This window comes from Mesocricetus auratus, unplaced genomic scaffold (genome assembly GCF_017639785.1).
Source record: "Mesocricetus auratus isolate SY011 unplaced genomic scaffold, BCM_Maur_2.0 Super-Scaffold_100008, whole genome shotgun sequence".
Classification (NCBI taxonomy): Eukaryota; Metazoa; Chordata; class Mammalia; order Rodentia; family Cricetidae; genus Mesocricetus; species Mesocricetus auratus.
Window position 1 is genome coordinate 60,532,406 of NW_024429192.1, and position 11,951 is coordinate 60,544,356.

The window sequence follows — 11,951 nt, forward strand, 5'->3', positions numbered from 1 at the left end:
CCTCTTTTTTTCCCCCTTCCTGACTTGGAATTTACAGTACAGTGTTTCCATGTCCCTTGGGCCTGTAACTGCCTTGGGGAAGGAAGTCCCAGCAGTTATACCTAACATAGAGCCACGTGGTAAATGTCAAGGGTTGGGAGGGAAAGGCTGGAAAATGCTAGAGACGGAACCTGTCAGTAGTGGCATCAGTCAACAGCCACTATCAGTGTAGTGTGCCTTGGGCACCCAAAGGAGCCTTGGAGGGAAGAACAGGATAGGACTAGATAGAGATCCAGCAGAGCAGCTATGCTGGCTTTTATTGCCTGAGTGGATGGTAGAGAGGAAGGCAACTTTGCTACTTAGTATGATGGACTGGTTGTAGGAAGGGCTAACTGCAAGCTTCCAGTAGGACGGCAGTTTGGAGCTCGAGAATTGCTTCTCCAGGAGAACTAGAGGAGCTCATAGAACCTTAAGCGGCGTGCATTACTTTTGGCCCAGACTAGACTGGTGGTTTGGGTTGAGAAGGCCCTTGCTGGACTTGATTACACTTAGGAAAGCCCTGGCCTCAATCTCCAGCAAAGGAGAAAAAAGGAGGGAGTGGTCTGTGTGATCGCGTACACTGAAGGGGGTTCTTCCCAACTCGTTACAGTACTCTAGGAAGCACTTCTCCACCACTCCCTTCTGTAATCTCAGGTGAGTATGCATGTTGGCTGTCTGGAGGTAAGGTCTGATAGTCACCTGAAGCTTACCAATATATGGCTGGACAGCATGCTTCAGGTCAGGGATCTCTTGTCTACCACACCTGGCTTCTCTTATGAGTTCTCCAGTTTAAATTGAGTCTTCATGCTTGCAAGACCTGGGCTGACTCCCTAAACCCTGGATCTTTGTTCTTAAAGCAGTTGAAGAATCATCTTGAACTTTTGATACAAGCACATTTAAAGTAACTCTGCCTGTTAGGTACATACAAAGGAACCTGCTTATCCCCTAGAGACCTGAGTACTGAGGAAGAGCATTTCAAGGAATTACTGGGGGTGTCTGCCTTGGAAGGATTTACCTAATAACATCTATGACTTGACAATGGAGTAGTAGAATGTATTAAGGATGTCTACATTATAGTTGCATATACAAAATTAACACAGCTAGGCATCAAGGTGCATTCTCTGTGATTCCAAAATTCAGGACAGTTAAGGCCAGAAGATCATAAATTTGAAGCTAGCATAGGCTTTATAGCAAGACTGTCTGAAAAGAAGGGGAAAAATAGAAATGTGGAACCCAGATTTCTCAAAAGCTGAAGCACAGGTGGCCCTTCATTTTAAGAATGAAATGCAAAATTCAAAACCATTTGAGACAGGTTGGTGGGGTGATTTTGCTCTTCAGTCTGGGCCTAAGTTGTGCCGGGTGAGGGATAGGCATTCATGGAAACACGAATGACAAGGATTCAAAGAATGCCAAACGAGATGTGAAGAGTTCACACGTGGTGTGTGGCACTGCTGTGTATAACCACTGGGGTGGGCAGCTTGACACTGAGCATGAACTCTTGAACAATGCCATTAATGAACATGTGTGTCGGTGTCTGAACTAGCCATTGCGGGGGTGGGGGGTAAGAATTCTTTAGCTTTATTTTAAATAAAATTTTGGGCAAAGGAAATGTCTCAGCAGGTAAAGGTGCCTCCAAGCTTGATGGCATTAGTTCAGTCCTTGGAACCTATGTGGTGGAAGTTGAGAACTGCCTAAGTTTTCTGATAGCTGTATACTCATACACACCAAGTAAATGTAATTTCTTAAAGGGGGGATGAGAATTGGTGCAATGTAACATGCGAATGTATGTATAATGCCCATCTATTGATGTGACTGCTGTGTAACACAAATAATAAAAACCCAGAATCAGATATTGGGGTTCAAGCTGAAGATCAGAGAAGCAAAGCAGCCAGCCACTAGAGTTCTCACCTCTACCAATGCTCAGACCAGAGGGGCGATCCTGTCCTCAGACTGCATCTCCGGACTGCACTGAGCTTCTTATATAAAACTACTGCTGGGGCTAAAGGTGTGAGCTGTGTCTCTCTCAGACTGATTATCTCTCAAGTAGCCCGGGTGACCTTGAGTTCAGATTCATCTGCTTGTCTCCTGAGTCCTGGGATTAAAGGTGTGTACCACCACTGCCCAGCTTCTGGAAGCTAACTAATGTGGCTGGCTTTATTAGATCATTAGCAATGCGTCACCACACTGCTGCAGTGATCCGTACATCCCCAAACTTTCTTACTAGTCTTAACTTGCCACTTATGGAAAAACTTCACCTTCTACCATTTAGCTTTGACAGTGCGACTCTTTAATATGGCCTCTCACAGTCTGAAAATTCTGATTAAAACCTAGAATATGCCCTCTTGAGATAGTCTTTTCCTTGACTTTTTTCTGGTAAGGTCTTTATCCTCAGGATGCAAGAATACTCCCTCTTCCTCTGTGAAGTGCCGAGTCACCAGCACAGCTGTAAACATTTCAGTCAGTTCAGGCTGCAGAACCGCTTCAGGTAAGGTCGAATAGTCTTAAATTAGTGTATATAGTTAGAGGGTTGAGGACAGGGGCAAGGGGAGATCTGATGCAAGAAACAGTACAAATTTTTGCTTGGGAAACATTGGGTAAACTTGTATTGCTGTGTTTTCCAGATAATTCAATGCCCAGAGTAGTTTTTATTAAGCAGCTTGTCTTAGAAGCAAACAGTTCATTATTTAATTAAATATGTGTGTCAGACTACCTTCAAATTCTATGTGACCGTTAATTTACTTAACTGCATGTGCATCGAAGCACTCAGCCTGCTGCCCTCCTCGTGCCTTCTGTTAACAGTGCAAAGTGCAGAGAAGCATGGCTTAAAGCCACGGGCATTATCGCCTGTTCCACGGAGCTTGGAGATTAAAAGGGTGTAATGTGCTGTTGGCACTTTCTAAAAATATGATTGTAAGAAATGAATCAAGTGGACCTTGCTGTTCCCTTCCTGGCTGTTGGGTAGAGGCAGCCCTGCTTAAGTCAGTAGAATCAGTAGCACAGCTAGTTCTCCTGTAGACACTACATTGTGGTGACTGAACATGACCGTGAGAATCTTAATTCATTCTGAAAAGATTTTAAGGTATTCTTTCTGTAGCTTGAAGGTGTCCAAATTTCAGTGTTCTAAACTGAGAACTGGGTGAGATGGCTCAGTAGGTAAGAATGCATACCCAGTAAGCCTGAGCTAGACTCTCCAGCCCCCACTTACGCTGAATAGAAAGGTACTTTTTTTTTTTTTTAATCGGCCCTTTTAAGAGTGGAGGGAGACTTGGTTGTACCTGGGCAACATTCCAAGGCAGTGAGAAAGCTGGCCAAAGAGCTGTGCCTGCAGCAGGTGCCAGACTCCAAGATGGGCTCTGAGCCTTGTATCATTGCCTTTCAGACATGCTAAGGAGCGCCTTGTTGTGCGCGATGCTCGCACTCGTGCACGCCCAGCCCTTCCCCTGCCCTGAAACCTGCAGGTGTGTGGATCGCGATGCTGTGCAGTGCTGGGGCAGCAGCGTGGCTCACATCGCCTCGCTGGGTCTGCCCAGGAACCTTACACACATCGTGCTCTTCCGAATGGACCAGGGCGTATTGCGGAACCTCAGCTTCAGTGGCATGACCGTCTTGCAGCGCCTGATGTTCTCAAACAGCCACATTTCCGCCATCGAACCCGGCACCTTCAATGACCTGGTAAAACTTAAAACCCTTAGGTTGACGCGCAACAAAATCTCTCATCTTCCAAGTGAGCTCCTGGATAAGATGGTGCTCTTGGAACAGTTGTTCTTGGACAACAATGCACTAAGGGACCTTGACCAAAACCTGTTTCAGAAACTGCTTAACCTGAAGGAGCTCTATTTGAAGCGTAATCAGCTCACTTTTCTTCCTGCTAACCTTTTCACGAGCCTGGGGAAGCTGAAGGTGTTGGATTTATCGGGAAACAACCTGACCCATCTGCCCAAAGGATTGCTTGGGGCGCAGGTTAAACTTGAGACACTGCTGCTCAACTCAAACCAGCTCGCGTCTGTGGATTCGGGGCTTCTGAGAAACCTGGGCTCCCTAATTGAGCTGCAGCTGGACTGGAATCGCCTCCGCTCCATCGCAGCCGGTGCTTTCGACAGCCTCGGAAACGTGAAGTTGTTGACTCTGTCCAGAAATCTCCTGGAGACCCTGCCACCCGCGCTCTTCCTTCGTACGAGCAACGTGACTCAGCTGACCCTGTTCGAGAATCCCCTGGAGGAGCTCCCGGAGGTGCTGTTCGGGGAGATGGCCGACCTGCGGGAGCTGTGGCTGAACGGCACCCAGCTGCGCACGCTGCCCGCAGCCGTCTTCCGCAACCTGAGCGGCCTGCAGACTCTGGGGGTGACGCGGAACCCGAGCCTAGGCTCGCTCCCGCGCGGCGCGTTCCAGGGACTGGCGGAGCTGCGCATGCTCGCGCTGCACTCCAACGCCCTAGCGGAGCTTCCCGACGACGCGCTGCGCGGTCTCGGCCGCCTGCGCCAGGTGTCGCTGCGCCACAACCGGCTGCGGGCCCTGCCCCGCGCGCTCTTCCTTAACCTCAGCAGCCTTGAGACCGTGCAGCTGGAGCACAACCAGCTGGAGACGCTGCCTGGAGATGTGTTCGCGGCCCTGCCCCAGCTGACTCAGGTCCTGCTGGGCCACAACCCCTGGCTCTGCGACTGTGGCCTGTGGCCCTTCCTCGAGTGGCTACGGCAGCATCAGGACCTCCTGGGCCGAGACGAGCCCCCCCAGTGCCATGGCCCAGAGCCACGCGCGGGCCTGTCGTTCTGGGACCTGCTTCAGGGTGACCCGTGGTGCCCGCACCCTCGAGGCCTGCCTCTCAACCCTCCAGCCGAGAACGCCCTGGAAGCCCCGGTCCCCTCCCAACTGACTAATAGCTCGCAGTCCCCCGCGTGGGTCCAGCTGGTGGCCAGGGATGAAGGTCCCGATCATAGCTTCTACTGGGGTCTTTATATTCTGCTTTTAGTAGCTCAGGCCGTCATAGCCGGGATCATCGTGTTTGCCATGATTAAAATCGGCCAGCTATTTCGAACATTAATCAGAGAGAAGCTCTTGTTTAAGGCAATGGAAAAATCTTGTAACTAATTAAGACGTGACCAGAGCATTGTAGACGGGGCCTCAGGGAGAATCTAGTCAGGATGATACTCCCTTCCTCCTTTCCCCACGCCTGTTCTCTCCCCTGCTCTTTCTGCCTCAGTTCATTCTTTCAGGCTTCCTTTCAAGCCCCTCTCCTCAGAAGAGCCTTTTGTAAATCGCTACTGCTTACTAGGGTGGCCTCGGTTTCCTCCTCTGTTGTTAGTTTCCGAGTGGGAGTGGGGGAAGGAAACTTGGCTTGTATTTGACTCATTCGGTCCTACCGTGAGGCTCTGGGTGCCTAGAGGAGAGAGGAGCTCTTTCTTAGTTTCTGAGTTTGGGTGATGACACTCCTCCTAGGTGAGAGCAAGACCTCTTCTTCACCCAGCAAAGGGTTGGGTAGCATTTGCTGAAGGAACACCTGCATAAAATGAACCCTCGATCCCAGAGATGATGGTTTTTCCCAGGAGAATGCTGGAGTCTCCTTTTCCCTTTCTATTTGAAAGGAGATTGATGTCCATTCTCTTCTGTTTTCATTTTGAGTCCGTTCTGCGGGCTGTTTAGGAAGGCGCTGGCAAGCCTCCGGTGATGGGCTGAGCTAGGACACACGGGAGCTCCCATTCCCACCCCAGGGACAACCAATTCCTGGCACCCACTCCTGACCTGACTGAAATGACTTTTGGCACTGGTATGGTGATGGGAGCTCCCGTGTGTCCTGGCTCGGCCCGTCACGGAGGAAGGAGGCTTGTTTTGAAACAAAGGTTCCACAGAAACCAGAGCCTTATCTGAGGTGTTCCAGGAAGCTTGGGGAGCTGCTCAGTGTATCCCACTGGCCTCCTGTGAGTTTCCACTGCTTTGAACCAGGGAAATGTGTCACTTGGTTCCCATATCCTAGAGGTAAATGCCACCTCATTTCAGAAGCATTTATGGAGCTGTGACCATGTGATAGGTGTTCATGAAGGTAATGATAGCTTGGTTTCCATGCACCGTGCTTGTATCACATTCCCATTTATCCTTCCAATTGAAAGCAATTAAACCCTTGTTGCCTTAATTGGCTGTCTGCTTATGAGAGGCAGTGGTTAAACACATGCATGGGAGCTTCAGTCTGTGTCCCCGCTTCCTAACCCCCAGGACAATGTACACACGTTCTGTAAACCTGGGCTTCCTGAAAGGGATGCTGTGAGAATTAAAGCTAATAAAACATACAGAGACTTGACCCAGTACCCTGGATACAAAAACTGGCCAGTGAGTAGGAGTTACTACTAAAGAGTATGCAGTTACATTCTCAGCCCGCCCCCCCCACACACACACACTCATGGGCTGCTTTTGAACTGGAGATCTTGCACTCCCAGGCTCTGGGACTGTAAGTTTGGGCTGCCACACTCAGCTGGTATCATGCTTTCTAAGGAAGATATTCCACCCTCTGTGTAGAAAAGAGTAAACTTTCTCAAACTGGAGGTTAGACCCAAACCAGCTCTGTCTGTCTCCACATAGTCTGTGAGCTCAGTCCTGTGCTCATGCTCGGGTTCTGTGTTTGCAGGCTACAGGCATGGGTCCTCCCAGCACCATCAGGGTGTGTGGGGGAGAAATAGCTGGGTCCTGACATCTGTCTGCCTGTGCTTCTTCAACACCAGCTTCAAATCTCACCCCCTTGCTGAAGCTCCCCCTACTGTGTGCTTCCTGTACTTGCTGCCTCTCAGATGCTGGGCACCACCCTCCCCATCTGGCCCTGGGTGTGACTTTAGAGCAGCTGTTTAATTAGCCTCTTGTTCTGTAAACTCACTGGACAGTTTCTGTCTTGTTTATTTCAAAAATTTGGAGCCACTAATATCTTAAAATCCAGGTGTGTGTGTGTGTGTGTGTGTGTGTGTGTAACTCAGACTCTGTTCTAAATACTACTCTCTGAGTCAGGCTTTCTAGCATGGGGCCTGTTTTCATCTGTAGGATGAGGATGACAGTTGTCCCTACCAGTGCTGGAAGGACCACATGAGGTAGTTCCTGCCAAGTAAAGACGATGGGCTGGTTCCTAAGGCCCAGTGGCAGCTGTTTTGATCAGCTATTCTGGAATCCACCGTGTCCTAACATTTCTCTCTGCCTCTTCATGTGTTGCTTCATTTGGCGATTTGATTTACTATTCTATACCAACCACTCTGGTAAGTGGAGAGTCAGAGCCAGGAGAGAAACAATGCCCACTTCCATGGGGTTATACCCGGGGGTCCCACCAGCCGTGAGGTTGTCCCACATTCCAGGACATTCAGAACCAAGGTAGGGAGGACAGCTTCAGACACTTCTGCCAGCTTCATGAAATATTCGTTCTTCCCTCTGTTTGATTAAATTTTTTAAACATTGTCAAAAACAACAGATAATATTGAAAACCCATGTGTAATCTCTTCCTGACTTCATCCCTTTTTCTCTATCAAACAATAAAGCTACTCAATAAATGTGCCTTACATCCTTATATGTGTTTTCTCATTTGGTACATCTTCAGTTTTCTCCTTAATGATGCTAACCTACACACATACAATGGTCTTCAGCTTTTCCTGAACTAGGATATGTTTGAAATTTATCAGTATGGTGGACATTTGATATTTACATAATATTCTATTGAGTGAATACACTATGACTTGACTTACTGCTTCCTTTTTGTTAGTTTGTTTTGGGTTTGGGTTTTGTTTTGAGACTTGGTCTCTCTGCATAGCTGTGGCTGTCCTGGAACTCACTGTGTAGATCAGGCTAGCTCCTGCCTGTTTCACCAGCACTGGGATTAAAGGTATGTGCACCAACTGGCTTGGCTACCCCTTCTTTTGTCCTTCCTTCCTTCCTTCCTTCCTTCCTTCCTTCCTCCTACCTTTTTCCTTTCTTTCATAGTGGTCATACTTTGCAGCTCATGCTAATGCTGGATTTTTTTTATATTTTAGTGAATCTGATAGATATAATATAGTTTCTTTAGAAATATAGTGTGTGTGTGTGTGTGTGTGAGAGAGAGAGAGAGAGAGAGAGAGAGAGAGAGAGAGAGAGAGAGAGAGAGAGAGAGAGAGAGAGAGAGAGAAGAGAATGCCACTGTGCATGCAGAGGTCTGAGGACAGCTTGTCAAGTCTATTCTTTCTTTCCACTTTTATGTGAGTTTCAGAGATCACTGGGCAGGCCCCTTTACCATCTGAATCATTTCCATGACTCTAAAATAGTTCCTTATTTCTTTTTCCTCATAAGTAGTGAAATTCAGTTGTCTTACAATGTTTAACATGAATATTCTTTTCTGCACATTTACATTGGGTCATTTGTCCTTTTCTTATTGATTTCTATTATTTTTTTCACTTATGGACACTAATCTATAAGATGCATGTGCTATAAATGTCTTCTTTCAGTTATGGGTTTTGTTTTATTTGTCTCATCTTATTTGTGATACTGCTTTTTTAATTTTTTTTCAAGTTTGCTGTCAGAACTCAGGATCTTGCACATGTTGACCTATGACCCCAGTCCTTACACAGGACTGTCTTATATCTGGCAGCAACAACTGCTGCTCCTCAAGCTCTAGTTTTCTGAGTGCTTTTAAAAATCATGAGTGGATGTTGAATATTAACAGATTTTGCCACATGTGTTAAGATTCATGTATGTTTTTCTCCTTTGGGATGTTGAGATGGTAGATGACTTTATAAATTTTTAGGCCTGCATTTTGAAATTCCCTTAGGGTCTGAAAGCTCATTAATTGTGAGACTTTTTAAATATCCCTTTAATTTCTATGAGGTTTTGATGTACAAATATGTTCCTTCTGAGATGTCTTTGTTGTTTCTTATTCCTCTTGAGCCCTTGGTTATTACTTCACATTTTAAAACTGAAGCAAGAAAAATAACCAACTTTGGGAGCTCTGTGAACATATGAAAGCGTTACTGAGGGTAAGACTTATCTTAGGCCACTGGGATAGGATAGCAAGCTGGTTTTGTGTGTTAATCTTTTTCTGAGAACTTCATACGTGAGAACTGCATCCACATTACTCTTCCCTACTCCATCTGCTCTAGTGCCTCCCTGGGTCCCTCTCAAATTCACAGCATCACCTGTGTGTGTGTGTGTGTGTGTGTGTGTAACCCACCGAGTCCATCCGTTTAGTATTGTTTGTATGGACATGTCCAGATCTGACCTCTCGGGATTGAACAGCCTAAGTGTGAGATGGTTCCTAAAGGAAATGGAACCCCCCGCCATCTCTCACCAACTGGCCACCTGTAGCTTTTCATCTAGGGGCAGGATCTTGTGGAATCCCTCCTGTCCATGTTGGCAAGTCAGCTGGTGTTGTCATTATGCTGCCGTGTCCAGGTGATCAAAGTGTGGAGAGTTCGTGGATGCAGTTTCCCTGTCATGTATGCCTAGGGTTTTGGACTTTGTTGGTTTGTTTATGGAGAGTTTGTCTGTCCAAGACTTTGTCATCTCTTTAAATAACTTTTGTTTGTTTGTTTTTTCCTGTTTCCCTAGGCAGGAAGCAGAAGCAGCTGGTCTCCACTAGCTTTCAAATAACCCCCTGGCTTCCGTCCTCACACCTTGTACCTGTTTCCAGGCCTCAGTGAAGTTCTGTTAGGAAGATGGCATCTCTCCTCCCACACTGGCTACAGCTTCCTCCTCACTTACCACTACCTCAACTGTTCTGGTTCATAACCCTGATGGGATACGAAGTCCATTGATGACCCTCTCCACTGCCTGGGACACTGAGCCTTATGCCATCTCAATTCCTTTACTGCAGTCCTTGGAAAAAGAGGCATGTCTGATACGAAATCTATTTCTCTTCTCTAAGTCTGTAGTTCTGGAAGTTTCCCTGTCTTCTGGGAAGAACCAGGTCCTCCTTGCCCTGGGTCCCTCCTGTACTGTGTTTTCCATCTACCCCCAACCTCCCATTGTGGGGTGTGCTTGACTTACCTTCTAGAACCTCAGTAGATGGGGGTCTGGACCTCTGTGGATGTTGGAACTGACTCGGTCTATTCTGGGAGAAGTTTCTCTGGGCTTCCTAGCCTTTAAAAATTACTATTCCTTCCAGGGTGTGCCACAGGCAGGGAGATTCCAGGACTCACTACCCAACAGCCTGCACCCCCTTATTAGGCTCTGGAATGTTACAGGATGATCCAGCAACCTCATAAAGAAACAAACATTAATTGAGTCCAGTGGCTGGTCTGGAGTGAGAGGCTGACCCCTGGGGGGAGAAAACAATAAGCAGCCTCCGCCCAGTGACCCTCAGCCCAGCCCTCTGCCTCGTACTTGCCTGGCCATGGTGCCAGTGATTCCTGGGTTTTATTAGTCAGCACTGTTCCTTGGGAGAGCTCTATTTCAGGGGCTGTGCAGCCAATGTGCCTTTAGTGAACACTACAAATGCTCTTCACGGTGATCTCAGTTGTCCCTTACAACCCCCCAGGGGGTAGGCAATAGTAGCAGCCCTCTTTATGGCTGCTAAGAACCTGAGGTCCAGAGTGGAAGAGGAAGTTCCTTTGGTGACAGGAGAGCTGTCACGGGATCACAAGTCTCCCAACTACCAAGTGCCCACGCCTGTTTATCCTGGCATGGGCCAGACCAGCTGTTACAAGGGCCTGTCAATCAAGGGAACACTCATGCTCATGGTCAGCCATACTGATCTAGAGGCTCTAGTCCTTCAAACTTGAAAGGAACTCTCTGGAAACTGAACATTGTGGGGGGGGGGTGGCGTGGAGGAGGAGGCTTGACTTGATAAGAAAGAAGAGGAAATCAGATTATAAAAAGAAAAAGGGATGGGGAGAAAGGAAGGAAGAAGGGATGGAGAGAAAGGAAGGAAGAAGGGATGGAGAGAAAGGAAGGAAGAAGGGAGGGAGAGAAAGGAAGGCTCCTAAGGGTGGACCATTGCTACCAGCAGCTACAGGCTGCCTGCTCCCTGCCCAGCAGGAGCCAAGGGCCACAGCTTCCCAGGGTGTTCCGAGTCAAAGATGGTAAGGCAAAGACAAGTGTCCATTCGCACAGAAGCTCTGCTAGGTATGGAGTAGTCCCCGTCACTGCTTACCAGGATAGCAAACTTGTGTCAGCTCTACTCCCTCCCTCCACCCTAGAAACAGGGCCAAAAAAAGTGACAGAGAGAGAATAGGCATAGGGAAGGTCTTCCAAGCAAGCCTTCCCTGTGTCCCTCCTACGTCCAGATACTCCCACCTCCAAAGCTCCCTCCCTCCCTCTTCCACAGAGATACCTGGCTGAAGCTGCCAGGCCCCTGGAAGATGAGAAATCCAGCCCGCACTAATTTACTTTTAATAGCATGAAAAGAGAAAAGAAAAATGCCACTATCTGTTTTTGGTCCCCTTTAAGCTCAGTTTAGACTCATCCTCAGCTCGGGTCTTTTTAGTTGATTTGTAAGTCAGGAGTAGAGGAGATAGCATCAATGAAATTCACCCATCTGCCCTGCTTTGAAAAGGTATTCTCTGCTAAAATGTTGACTTGCAGCCTACCAAAGGAATGTAGGACAAACACAGGCTACCCCAAGATGAGCCTCAGGGAACCTATTGGATCTCTTAGACCACTGAGCACCCTGGCCCTCCCTTGAACATCCCTTTCTGTGATCTAGCTAAAGTCACCGAGCACTGTGGGGCTATTAATATTCCCAGCAATGACAGAGGTGTTGAGACTGTAGTTTAATTGACAGCTCTGCGTGGAGAAATGTCTTTCTTAATTGAGCCCTGATGCTTGATTGCTCCTTGAAGGGTAGTAAGCCTCTCAGTACCGGAAGCAATCAAGCGGCTCTTGGCTCGCTCTTAAAAACAAGTAACCAAACCAAAGACAAAACCAAAATAGGCCTTCATGTCGAGTGAGGGAATGCCTCCTTCTGTATCTTCCACTCATTCCAAGGACTTCTGCATGGAAATCTA

General features: G+C 47.7%; 1 protein-coding gene across 1 annotated transcript; it reads left to right on the forward strand.

Moving 5' to 3' along the window:
- Window positions 1-25: 25 nt before the first annotated feature.
- On the forward strand, window positions 26-7,541 carry Gp5 (glycoprotein V platelet). Its single transcript, XM_040750989.1, has one exon. The coding sequence runs from the start codon at window positions 3,400-3,402 to the stop codon at window positions 5,101-5,103; it is 1,704 nt and encodes a 567-aa protein (XP_040606923.1). The 5' UTR covers window positions 26-3,399; the 3' UTR covers window positions 5,104-7,541.
- The last annotated feature ends 4,410 nt before the right edge of the window (window positions 7,542-11,951 follow it).

Excerpts from the sequence above, each read along its gene's own strand:
- Gp5 (XM_040750989.1), top strand. The coding sequence starts at position 3,400 with ATGCTAAGGAGCGCCTTGTTGTGCGCGATGCTCGCACTCGTGCACGCC.